At 37.7% G+C, this 13138-nt stretch overlaps 1 protein-coding gene across 1 annotated transcript in view; it reads left to right on the top strand.

Moving 5' to 3' along the window:
* BEND2 (BEN domain containing 2) overlaps positions 1 to 13138 on the top strand; it is a 54693-nt gene that overhangs the window by 34547 nt on the left and 7008 nt on the right. The window contains exons 15-17 of the mRNA XM_086388856.1: positions 7629 to 7829; positions 9070 to 9185; positions 11309 to 11525. Coding sequence (XP_086244982.1) covers positions 7629 to 7829; positions 9070 to 9185; positions 11309 to 11525 — 534 coding nt within the window. The remainder of the gene's footprint in view (positions 1 to 7628; positions 7830 to 9069; positions 9186 to 11308; positions 11526 to 13138) is intronic.

The raw sequence follows: 13138 nt of genomic DNA, 5'->3' as shown, positions 1-13138 counted from the left end.
AAGTTCACTGGAGTTCAGTCCCTCAGTCATGTCTGACTCTTTGCGACCCCATGAACTGCAGCACCCCAGGCCTCCCTGTCCATCACCAACTCCCAGAGCCTATGCAAACTCATGTCCATTGAGTCGGTGATGCCATCCAACCATCTCATCCTGTGTCATTCCCTTCTCCTCCTGCCTTCAATCTTTCTCAACATCAGGGTCTTTTCAAATGAGTCAGCTCTTCGCATCAGGTGGCCAAAGTATTGGAGTTTCAGCTTCAACATTAGTCCTTCCAATGAACACCCAGGACTGATTTCCTTAAGGATGGACTGGTTGGATCTTGCAGTCCAAGGAACTCTCAAGAGTCTTCTCCAACACTGCAGTTCAAAAGCATCAATTCTTCTGCACTCAGCTTTCTTTATAGTCCAACTCTCAGATCCACACATGACTACTGGAAAAACCATAGCCTTGACTAGATGGACCTTTGTTGGCAAAGTAATGTCTCTGCTTTTTAATATGCTGTCTAGGTTGGTCATAACTTTCCTTCCAAGGAGTAAGCGTCTTTTAATTTCATGGCTGCAATCACCATCTGCAGTGATTTGGGAGCCCAGAAAAATAAAGTCAGCCACTGTTTCCACTGTCCCCATCTATTTGCCATGAAGTGATGGGACTGGATACCATGATCTTAGTTTTCTGAATGTTGAGCTTTAAGCCAACTTTTTCACTCTCCTCTTTCACTTTTATCAAGAGGCTTTTTAGTTCTTCTTCACTTTCTGCCATCTGGGTAGTGTCATCTGCACATCTGAGGTGATTGATATTTCTCCCGGCAAGCTTGATTCCAGCTTGTGCTTCTTCCAGCCCAGCATTTCTCATGATGTGCTCTGCATAGAAGTTAAATAAGCAGGGTGACAGTATACAGCCTTGACGTACTCCTTTTCCTATTTGGAACCAGTCTGTTGTTCTATGTCCAGTTCTAACTGTTGCTTCCTGACCTGCATATGGGTTTCTCAGGAGGCAGGTCAGGTGGTCCGGTATTCCCATCTCTTTCAGAATTTTCCACAGTTTATTGTGATCCATACAGTCAAAGACTCCCTTTAGATCCATCCAAGTTGCTGCATGTATTAGTGGTTTCTTCCTTTTTTGTTGCTGAGCTCTATTCCATGGAATTGGTGTACCATGATTTGTTTATCTATTTACCTAATGAAGGATATCTGGGTTGTTTCCAGTTTTTAAGTATTAAGAGTAAAGTTGATGTAAACATTCTTGTGCAGGTTTTTGTCTGAACATAGTTTTCATTTCCCTATGATAAATGCTCAAGAGCACAGTTGCTGGGTAGTATAATTGCATATTAAGTTTTATAAGAAACAGGCAAACTATTTTCAGAATGACTGATTTTATAGTCCCACCAGCAATGTATAAGTAATTCATTCTCTCTGCATCCTCACTGGCATTTGGTATTTTCACTATTTTTAAAAATTTTATCCATTCTGATAGGTATACATTAATACTTTGTTGTGGGTTTGATATGCATTTGCCTTGGATAATGGTGTGCAGCATCTTCACGTATGCTAATTTTCCATCTGTATGTTCTTTCTCTGAAATGTCTGTTCTATAATTTTTTTCTTTTTTTTACTGCTGTGTTTTGGGAGTTGTTTAGATATTTGGGATACTAATCTTTTGTTGTTTATGTGGTTTGCAAATATTTTCTTCCTATCTGCAGCTTTCCTTGTCATCCTTTCTACAGGTGTTTTTGTTTTGTTTTGCAGAGAGAAAATTTTTAATTTTTTGAGGTTCAATTTATACTTTCTTTTTATGGATTTTATACTTTTAGTATAGAGTCTATGAACTCTGTCTAGTCTTTGATCCCCAATTTTTTCTCCTATGTTTTTTCTAAAGGTTTTATCTTTTACAGTTCACATTTGAGTTAATTTTGTATAAGGTGTGAGATGTAGGTTGAGGTTCTTCTTCTTTTTTTTTTTTTTCCCTATGCCTATCCAGTTGCTGCAGCACAATCTTTCCTCCATTGAATTGCTTTTATTCAGTAATAAAAAACCATTAGATCTATTTCTGGGTTCTCTATTGTTTTCCACTGATTTATGTTTCTACCCCTCTACCAAACCACAACCTTGTGATTGTTGTTGTTATACAGTAAACGTTGTCATCAGGTAGAATGATTCCTCCTACTTTATTCTTCTTTTTCAACAATCATTTTAAATATTCTAGTACCTGTGCCTTTCCATCCTCATTTTAGAATAAGCTTGTTTATGTTTCCCCCCAAAATTGCTGGGATTTTGATGGGAATTATGTTAAACCCACAGATCAACTTGGGCTTGTAGATTCCTTTTTGGGGGGAGCTTTTTAATTGCAAATCTAATTTCCTTGATGGTTATAAGACTATTTAGATAGTCTCTGTCAGAGAAGGCAATGGCACCCCACTCCAGTACTCTTGCCTGGAAAATCCCATGGATGGAGGAGCCTGGAAGGCTGTAGTCCATGGGGTCGCTGAGGGTCGGACATGACTGAGCGACTTCACTTTCATTTTTCACTTTCATGCATTGGAGAAGGCAGTGGCAACCCACTCCAGTGTTCTTGCCTGGAGAATCCCAGAGACGGGGGAGCCTGGTGGGCTGTGCTGTCTATGGGGTCGCACAGAGTCGGACACGACTGAAGTGACTTAGCAGCAGCAGCAGCAGCAGCAGCAGATTGTCTCTGTAATCTTGGTTAAGTTTTAGTATTTGTAATTTTGGGAGAATTGGTACAGTTCTTCTAAGTTATCAAATCTGTGAGCGTAAACTGAATTGTAGTATTCCCTATTATCTTTTTAATGGCTGCTAAATATCCCATTGCATTCTTGATATTGATGATTTACATCACCTTTTTTATTTTTGTGAGTCTTTCTAGAAGTTTATTAGCTTTATTAATCTTTTTTGAGGTACCAGCTGTTTGCTTCTTTTCCTATTTTTCCTATTTTCATTTTCATTGATTTCTGCTTTTTATTATTTCATTATATTTTGTATATTTTGGGTTTCTTTTACTCTTCTCTTCACTTTTGGTGCGGGAGCTTTGATTATAGATTTGGGACTTTTTCCTCTCTTCTAGTGTAAGAATTTAGTGCTGTAAATTTCACTTTCAGTATCACTTTAGTTGCATCCCATATATTTTGATGTGTTGTATTTTTATTAAGTCCTATACATTTTATCATGTCCATGAAATGTCCTCTTTATGTATTAATTAGAAATATGCTGTTTATTTTCTAAGTGTTTAAAGATTTTCTTCTTTCTATTATTGATGTCTAATTTGATTCCATTATGGTCAGACAATATACCATATATTAATCATTTCTTTTAAATTTGTTGAGATGTTTCTCCGGCTCAGAATGTGGTCTGTCTTGGTGAATGATGCACAGGCATTTGACAAAAATATGTATTCTGCTTTTATTGGATGGAATGAGTGATAGTCACTCAATCGTGTCCGACTCTTGGCGACCCCAGGGACTGTAGCCTGCCAGGCTCCTTTGTCCATGGAATTCTCCAGGCAGGAATACTGGAGGGGGTTGCCATTTCCTTCTCTAATGAGAATCCTGTTGGTTGATTGTATTGTTTGGGTCTTCTATATCTTTGCTGCTTTTTCTGGTTGTTCCACCAGTTGCTGACAGGAGGGTGTTGAGGTCCTCAAATATAACTGTAGATCTGATTATTTCTCCTTTCAACTCTTTCACTTTTTGCTTCACGTATTTTGAGACTCTGTTGCTTGGCATATTAAAGATTGGTATGTCTTCCTGGGGGATTGAGCCTTTCATCCTTTTTGTCTCTAGTAACTTTGTTTGCTCTGAAGTCTACTTTTTAGAAAGATTTCTTTATTTTTGGCTCTACTGGGTCTTCATTGCTGTGCCTGGGTTTTCTCTAGTTTCCGTGTGTGGGCTTTTCTTTGCAGTGGCTTCTCCTGTCGTGGAGCACGGGCTCTAGGCAGGCTGGCTTCAATAGTTGAACTGTGTCCCCTGGATTGGCAGGTGGATTCTTAACCTGTAGATCACCAGGGAAGCCTGTGAAGTCTATTTTATCTGATATCCACATAACTACTCTTTTTTATTGTTAATATTTGCACGGTATATATTTTTCTATCATTTTACTTTCAATTTATTACTGTAATTGAACTTATAGATTTTCTTATAGATGGCATATAGTTGGGTCTTGTTTTTATTCACTTTATCAATTACTGCCATTTAATTGATATGGTTAAGTCATTTACATTTAAAGTAATTATTGATATCAGCGTTTTAAGTCTGCAGTTTTATTATTTTTTCTTTGGTTCCTGATTTTATTTTTTGCATTTCTGTGGGTTACCTGAACATTTTCTAGTATTTCATATTGATTTATTTGTTTTTGAGTATATTGCTTCGTATAGTTTTCCTTCTGGTCACTCTGGGTGTTGTTATATATGTATGTGGCTTGTCACAGTCTACTGGTATCAACATTTTACTCCTTAGAATGATGTGTTGAAACTTTAACTCTAGTTTCCTTTGCCCTTCTCAATTTTAACTATCATTGTCTTAGTGTCAAATGGTATTCTCATTTCAGTCATTACATATGAATTACAAAACTCATAATAGTGTTGTATTTGCCCATATTTCTGCTCTTTCTGTTCTTTATTCCTTTTTATAATTGAATAATATTCTGATATTGAATTTACCAGAGTTTGTTTAACCATTCACCTGTTGAAAGACATCTGGGTTATTTAGTTTTTGGCTATTATGAATAAAGATGTTAAGAACACTCACATGCAGATTTTTGTCATCATGAGCTTCTATTTCTCATGATTTCTAAATGCCCCAGAAATTGCTGCGTCATGTAGTAATTACAGGTTTAGTTTTATAAGAAACTTCCAAACTGTTTTCCAGTTTGTTCCATTTTACATCTCTCCCAGCAAAGTATGAATGATTGAATTTCTCTGCATGCACTTTCCTGCTCTTTTTATTGTTCTTTCTTCCTTCCTGATGCTCCAAGATTCCTTCTGTCATCATAACCTTTCTGTTTCAAGATCTTCCTTTTGCCATTATTTAAGAGTAGGTCTGCTAGTGACAAACATTTAAAATTTTCTTTTGTCTGAGAATGTTTATATCCCTTTCATACCTGAAGGATAGTTTCCTCTATACAGAACATGCAATTGAGACTTCTTTTCTGTTTGCACTTGTACCTGTAAAAATATTGGTGACAGAAGAAAACAGCACGGAAAACAGACCTGAAACAATGAGTCACCCAATTGTATTGGAAGATGACAATAGCCAAGCTTCTTCCTCATCATCTGTCCTCATGCCTTCCAATTTTGGCGAGTGTGCAGTGACACTATTTAACCTATATTCTTCAGCTTACTTGATACAAACTTTTTTTTCCTATTCTGAGGACAGGTTTTAGATGATATTAGTAATAAGGAATAATATTTATTGAGTATGTACTATGTGCAAGACACTGTCCTGATCAACTGACATGCCTCATCTCTATTAATATTCATAATGACTTCATGATGTAGCTACTTGTATTACCCACATTCCCAAAATCACAGAGCTGGTGAATGGCAGTTCTGGAACTCTAACCCAGTTCTCTCTGACTTTAAAGTTCATGTTTCTTAACATCTCTTGTGTTGCCTATCAAGCCACAGTGGCAGAGATGAGAACACCCCAGGTTCCATGGCCTCTAAGGTCAAGTCTTCCTAATACTTAATAGTTACATGTACCTACTTCTAAGTAGGTAATCTATTATTAATATCCATGGGTAGGGCTCGACATACTTTTTCTGTAAAGGGCTGCTGCTGCTGCTGCTGCTGCTAAGTCGCTTCAGTTGTGTCCGACTCTGTGCGACCCCATAGACAGCAGCCCACCAGGCTCCCCTGTCCCTGGGATTCTCCAGGCAAGAACACTGGAATGGGTTGCCATTGCCTTCTCCAATGCATGAAAGTGAAAAGTGAAAGTGAAGTCGCTCAGTCGTGTCTGACTCTTCCTGACCCCATGGACTGCAGCCTACCAGGCTCCTCCGCCCATGGGATTTTCCAGGCAAGAGTACTGGAGTAGGGTGCCATTGCCTTCTCTGGTAAAGGGCTAGATAATAACTATTTTAGGCTTTGTGGGCCATCTAGTGTCTGTCACACCCACTCAGCTCTGCTGCTGTAGTATGAAAGCAGCCACAGGTGTAGGTAAGTGAATCAATGTGGCTGTGTGCCAGTCCAACCGTATTTACCAAAACTGGTGGTGGGATTGTCCTGTGGACTGTGGTTTGGTGACTGTCATCCCAGAGGAGACCCTTTTTCTTTAAATTATTTTATTACCCAAACTAGAAGAAACTTAAAAAATTGTGTTCTTCGTATAAAGTAGGCACTGTGATATGCTGTTGTTAGAAGTATAAATTGGTGAAAACTTTCTGAAGGGTAATTTGTTTAAAAATCTGTAAAAGTATTTATTTTACTTGACTCAGTAATCCCACTTCTATCCAAAGGTATAATAAAAAAGATTTGCATTAAGATTTTGGTACAAGAATTAATTTTTATAGACTTATGAGAAATTGGAAACAGTTCAGTAAGCAATCATAGAGAATTAGTTACGTGACTCCTGGTATACCACGATATATGAGGCAGTAAGCATAACAGTTAAAAGCATGGACTACTGAGTCGGACTGCCTGTGTTCAAATCCTGGCTTTGTGTCTTACTAACTATATGACCTAATATGCTCTGACCTAAATATTAGTTTCTTTATCTGTGAAGTGACAAAAATTATAGTGCCTACTTTATAGAATTGTGAGGATCAAATGGGATAATTCATTTAAAGCTCTTAACACAATGCACAGAACATAAGTGCAACATAAATATCACTTGTCAGGAAAATCATGATGATAGGAATACAGACTTGGAAAAAAAAAGAAAATGGAGAAATATGCAAAGTATAATGATAACTGGAAAAAAGCAGGATCCAAGCTACATATAAGGTATAGTTTCAGTTTTGTGTTGAGAAAAAAACAATAGAAAACATTAGGTTTGAGGCACTTGGCATAACACCAGACAGACTTAGCTTATAAAACTAGCTCTATAACCAGCAGCATGATCTTGTTCAAATAACTTACCTCCGTTGGGCTTCAGTTTCTTCATCTGTTAAGTGAGAATAGGTTGTTAGGATGATGAAACTGAGCTTATAGATGTAAAATATTTAGCATAGTGCTTGATATATAGTAGATACTTTATAAATGCTATTTAAAAATTTTTCAAATTATATCCACTCACACTTTCTAAATTGTCTTCAGGGACCATATACTCACTCAGTAATATACCTCTGAGTGTACTTTTAGAATTTAGAAGGGAGCAATGGGATCTCAGAGCAACGTGATTGTATATGCACCTGTGGCCTAAGAATTAAATTTATTCAAGACAATGAACTGATTAGTTCAAGTACAGCAAATTCAAGACTAACAAAGGTGAAACCTGCTAACAGTTATGTAGATGGCATCAAATAGACTCATTTAAGAAAAAGATGAAATAAGTATAGAAAAAAATTCGCCCAAGTAGAAAATTTGTGAATTAAAAATCAATTAGCTTAATATTCTTAGACTTTATTGGTAACCTTGCATGAAAAAAACAAGGATTTTAATTTTCCCCTATATTTTTAAAGGATATCTTGGTGATCCAAGAAGAAATGTGACAATTCGTGATACTCATTTGATGGCTGTACAAAAGAAGGCCATACCTAGGCACGCAGCCTGCTACTTGGTTCGTATTTTGTTCTCCGAGGAAATCCTGACTTCCACCTCAGTAGGTATCAGTTCCCAAGGTTGCCAATCCCTGGATCCAAACAAAATAGCTGCAATAAGAGGTATGTAGGGACTTCCTTGGAGGTCCAGTGCTTAAGACTCTGTGCTTCCACTGCAGAGGGTGTGGGCTTGATCCCTGGTCAGGGAACTAAGATCCCACATGTCACACGGCATGGGGGAAAAAAAAAGATGTATGTAAAGTCATTATAGGATCTTTGCTCATTGTGTTATTGATAGTTGAAGAAATAATGAAGTGTGTGTAAATCTTAGAACTGTTCACTTTTTCACTTTGTCTAACCTAGATTTTTACAATTTAGTAGTGTATAATGGGTAGCAATTTCTAAAGAATAAAACGTGTTCATAGACTGATCAAATAAGGTAAACTTTATTGGTTATAGTTGCTTATGGTTAATACTAGGTCAATTCTTAAACTTTATTGGTTATAGTTGCTTATGGTTAATACTAGGTCAATTCTTCAGTGCTGAAACTTGGCACTAAAAAATAAAGAAAAAGCCAAAATAAGAAAAAGTGGGAAAATAAAGCACGTTTCATTGCTAGGAACTGACAACACAGAAATAGCATCTCATAATTAATCCACTCTGGCCTCCTGCCTTCTTGTCTTCCAGTAATGTGTATGGAGGTCCTGGAACTCATAGGCACTAAGAATACAACAATGAATAAGTAGTTCTGACCACAGGAGTTCACAGTCTAGAAAGGGGCACATTGGGGAAACAGATCAATTCCATTCCAGTGTGGTAATGTGGAAACTCAGAGAGCAGAGCACCTACTTTGAGGGTATTAGGGAGGACTTCCTAAGGACAAGACATTTAGAAAGATTCCTTAGCTACATAAAGAAAACAGGAAGAGTATTCTAGGCAGAGGGAGTAGCTTGTGGGGAAGATAGACATGTAATATGCACAAGTAACTGGATCATGATGTGATAATGTTTGTAATAATACTGTTTTCTCCTTACAGGTTTCCTTCTGTGTTTAGATCTAATTTATCCATAGGGTTATTAAAGGGTATTAACACCTGAAATAATTGACTTTTTGTAACACATTCTTTTCTCTAAAGCACCAAAACCTCATCATGGGCTCCTTAGGTCAGTGTTTTAGGGAATTGCACATTAGAAGAAATGAGATATTCAGCTAAGCATCCTCTTTGAGTAGAATTCCTAAACTCTTAGTTAGAGAAAAGAATGACAATGAGAAAGAGAAAATTTCAGTATTTTAAATAAAATTTTTTGTCAGTTTCTTTGTTCTTTCCCTCTTAATTTTCGTGAATTCTTGGTGCTATTTGCAGAACATCTGGCAGCAGTTTTTCCCAACTATGATTTGAGTGAACATGGAGAAGAGTGGCAAGCCTGTATTTCCAATGTCAATTCTCTGATCTGCAATTTAAGTTCAAGAAGACCACTAGTAAGTGATTTTTTTATCTAAATATGGTCACTGCTGTATAAGTACATACTGCATACAACTCCAGAACTGATTGTATTGACATACAAGATCTTCAGTCCATGTGCTCAAATTCTTGTTTATTTAATTTAGAGGCAAGGTGTGTTCTCTTGCATCCTGCCTGTTTATTTAACTCTTTGACATTTTATGCCCCATAAAAATATCCTAAAGATAAAATAAATACAGTGTTATAATTAGTATATTTCAAGCCAAGGGTTACACCAGAAAAAGATTTCAACTACAAAGATATTTGGCAAGTCTTTTTCAGGATCCCACTGAGTAACACATAAAAGAGCAGACTGTGGTGCTACTTAGCTGTTCTAATGGTAGTTAGGAATGGCACAGAAGAAAAGGAAGGTACTTCATTACTTGTTCACCTTCAGTGATGGCAGAAACTGGTGAAAATGATGCATATCATGAGGTTAAGTTTTCACAGATATTTTATAATCTGTATAGCTACATGGTAAGTGGGACTCTGACTTCTCTCTCACGATCCTGTCTTCAGAGTGCATTTGAGTTTTGTTTTTTTTTTTTTTAAACACAAACAGGTCAGTAGGGAAGAGAGTCATGTCTATTGCCTTCTGATGAAGCATTTAACATAATGACAATTCCTAACTTCCACCCACCTCTCTAAAGCCTCCATTTTATTCTCACCATATCTAGTCACTCCTGTGTCTCTAGAGTAAGTTGATGGAAACTGTTTGCCAAGAATATTTGTAGCTGAGCTTATATTTTCTTGGTGAATGGCTTGATTTCAGTGATAACTCAAGCACCATCTGTATGAAACCAAATCTGCTTATTTTTCACATTCCCTTTTATATCCTACAAAAATTACACCTTAAACATTTGAATGTAAAATTATGATACTGCCTGGAAATGGTAATTTGAATATTGCTTAGGCATCAGAAGAGAAGCAGCATCTGCCAGTGCCTGCTGTGTCCTTAATTAGGAGAAGGATAGGTCCTTACTACTCAAAGTGGGTCCGTGGACCAGCAGCAGCACTGGAAAGCTTGTGAGAAATGCAGTCTTGAGTTTCATACCAGACTAACTGAAGCAGAATTTGAATTTTAGCCAGACCCCCAGGTGATTTTTGTGCACATTGAAGTTCTAGAAGCCCTAACCTAGAGCAGTGGTCAACTCTAGGTGTATGTTAAAAACATGTGAGTCACTTAAAAAAAAAAGTAATGCTGGAGCTCTCCCACTCCATCCACCAGAGATTCTGGTTGAATTTGCCGTGAGTGGGGCCCCAGCACTGCTTTAAGAAAACACAAGATCTCTAGGGTAATTCAAATGCTCAAATGTACAGCCAGATTAGAAGACCACTGGGGAAAGAGAAAAAAAAGAAAAAACAAACTCAAAGTTGTCATCTTTGAGAAACTCATGTATTCATTTATTTATGATATGTTCATTAAGCACTTATTTTGTGCCAACAACTGTTGTTTGTTGTTGTTTAGTCACTAAGTTGTGGTGTCTTGACTCTTTTTGCAACCCCATGGACTGTAGCCCTCTGTCCATGGGACTCTCCAGGCAAGAATATTGGAGTGTGTTACCATTTCCTTTTCTAGGAGATCTTCTTGACTCAGGGATTGAACAATCGTTTCTGGCATTGGCAGGCGGATTCTTTACACTGAGCCACCAGGGAAGCCCATTTAGTTCATTAGACTGCTACTAAATCCCCCAAGAGCCTACTCATTGGAAAAGACCCTGATATTAGAAAATATTGAGGGCAGGATGAGATGGTTGGATGGCATCACCGACTCAATGGACATGAGTTTGAGCAAACTCTGGGAGATGGTGAAGGACAGGGAGGCCTGGTGTGCTGGAGTCTGTGGGATTAGGAAGAGTCAGACAGTGATTGAGTGACTGAACAACAACAAAGTCCCCCAAGAAGCAGCGAGTCATGGCAGCTGGAGGAGGAATCCACCTATAGTTTTATTTCATGCCACACAGGATTCATGTGCTTCAGCCCAGCTGATTAGAAACAGTTGCTTCCTCATCACCCTGGAGGGCCCTGGTAGATGATGAAGCATGTCCGTATTTTCCCACTATGGGACTTTGTTTATAGATACAATTTTGTGTTTCAACAGAAAACTGTTGATAAGAATGGAGGGCCTACCAAACGCAAAAGAGATTCGAATGATGAAAGAGATGGTGATGACGGTGCAAGTAGTTTCCAGGTTTCTCAGCCAGAAGCTATCTCAGAAACAAGAGAACATGGGAATTCTCCCCAGAACAGCAGAGCTTTCCCTGAAGGAATTCAAGAACCTTCCACTGATGGTACAGCAGTCTCTTCTGAAACACTAGGTGAGTGTTAAAATTCTCTTGCTGATAAATGTTGAATCTCAGTGATACATTTGTGGGGCTTATATTTTTCTGTTTACTTTTATGTGTGTTTGAAAATTTTCATGAGAAAGCTAAACAACTTAAATCTCTTATATCTGTGGTTAATGAACTATAGAGACCTAGTTCTGAGACTGATAGTTTTTAACATTAAACTAAGTCTAGTATTTTTCCTTTGAAAAGTGGTTCTCAGCTGATTCCTTTGACTGGTGTGAACTCTCTCAGGTTAGTCACCTTTCTCTGCAGGTAAAAGAGGAGCTACAGCTGGATGGTCCAGGAGCAGTTCGGGGTCTTGCTCTCTGTGTGCCAGGCACATTGTAGATGCTTCATAAAGTGTTTTTGCATGAATTAATGAATCTCGTTCATCAGAACACTGGCCCTCACTGCTAGCTAAGTGGTGGAGGCATAGCCTGCTTTGTTAGTGTCAAGTAGAGTGGGTTCTGTAGGTGACTGTGCACTCACACCTTGCATTGCCTTTCCCCAGGATGCTGGAATTTAGTGGCACCTGAGGTAGGAAAACTGTTTTCTGTCTTTCCCTGGCCCTCCATATCAGCCCTAAGTAGACTATTACCTATGAATCTGATCAGACAAAATTATTTAAATAATGTATCTTTATAGTATATTTTTTCCATTATAATAAGGCTGTATGTACACCATGGAAACAAACTCTGGTCAAATTATACCACCACAACAAAATCACTGGGTGAATAGTTCCTAGATTAAAAGGAGCAGAGGACACACAGCCACAGGCAGGAGCCTGAGCAGCCCTGAGACCATGGCATCTGGGGTCCACTGATATCTCTGGGGCTCTGTGTCTGTATCTTCCATGATTTTTAGGTTCTAGTTTTCTGTTGTCATTGTTCAGATTCCCAGGAGAGGGAATCCAGTTTGGGCAGCTTAGGTCACAGGTCTCTGACCCTGACTCAGCTAGAATCAGAGGACAGGACAGCTAAGCAGATGGTGAGCCAGGCAGCCATCACAATTTATGTGTAGTCTATTACGCCATTTTATTGAAAACTGGAATATATTTCGGAGGAAAGAAAAGTTTCCACAATTAAGATACCTTAACAAACTATTGTGGATGTTTTAATTTTCTCCCAGCATTTTTTTCTTATGAACATTTTAAAGACTTATGGTCTCCATATAATTACTCTTCTTTTAAATATATGTTTTTCCTTAAGAATATCCAGTCTTCATAATCATTTCATTTTAACAGGCATATAACATTTCATTGAGTAAGTATAACATAATTTATTTAGCTACTTCCCTCTTTTTGTTGTTATTTTTTGTTTTTCATTTGAGGACTTTTTAGAGAAAATCATCAATCATGAAAATCATGCCACCAAAAAAGAAGAATTGTACATATTTTGGATTCTTTTAAATTACATCCTCAGAATTTGAATTACCAGGTTAAATAGTATTTACCTTTTTTTCTGAACTCAATATATATTGCTAGATTAACCTTACAGATGTTAAGTCTTTGGACCCACTGAGTGAATTTTTAAAATAATTTAATCTCTCTTGCCAATTGTTGGATCTGGGTGATTCAACAGTTTATACTCTCACCCCTTAAATGA

This window comes from Bos grunniens, chromosome X (genome assembly GCF_055505025.1).
Source record: "Bos grunniens cultivar Pamir isolate PY7600 chromosome X, Bosgru_T2T1.0, whole genome shotgun sequence".
Lineage (NCBI taxonomy): Eukaryota > Metazoa > Chordata > Mammalia > Artiodactyla > Bovidae > Bos > Bos grunniens.
The sequence above is the reverse complement of the archived record's forward strand: the minus strand, read 5'-3'. Positions and strand labels throughout refer to the sequence as shown.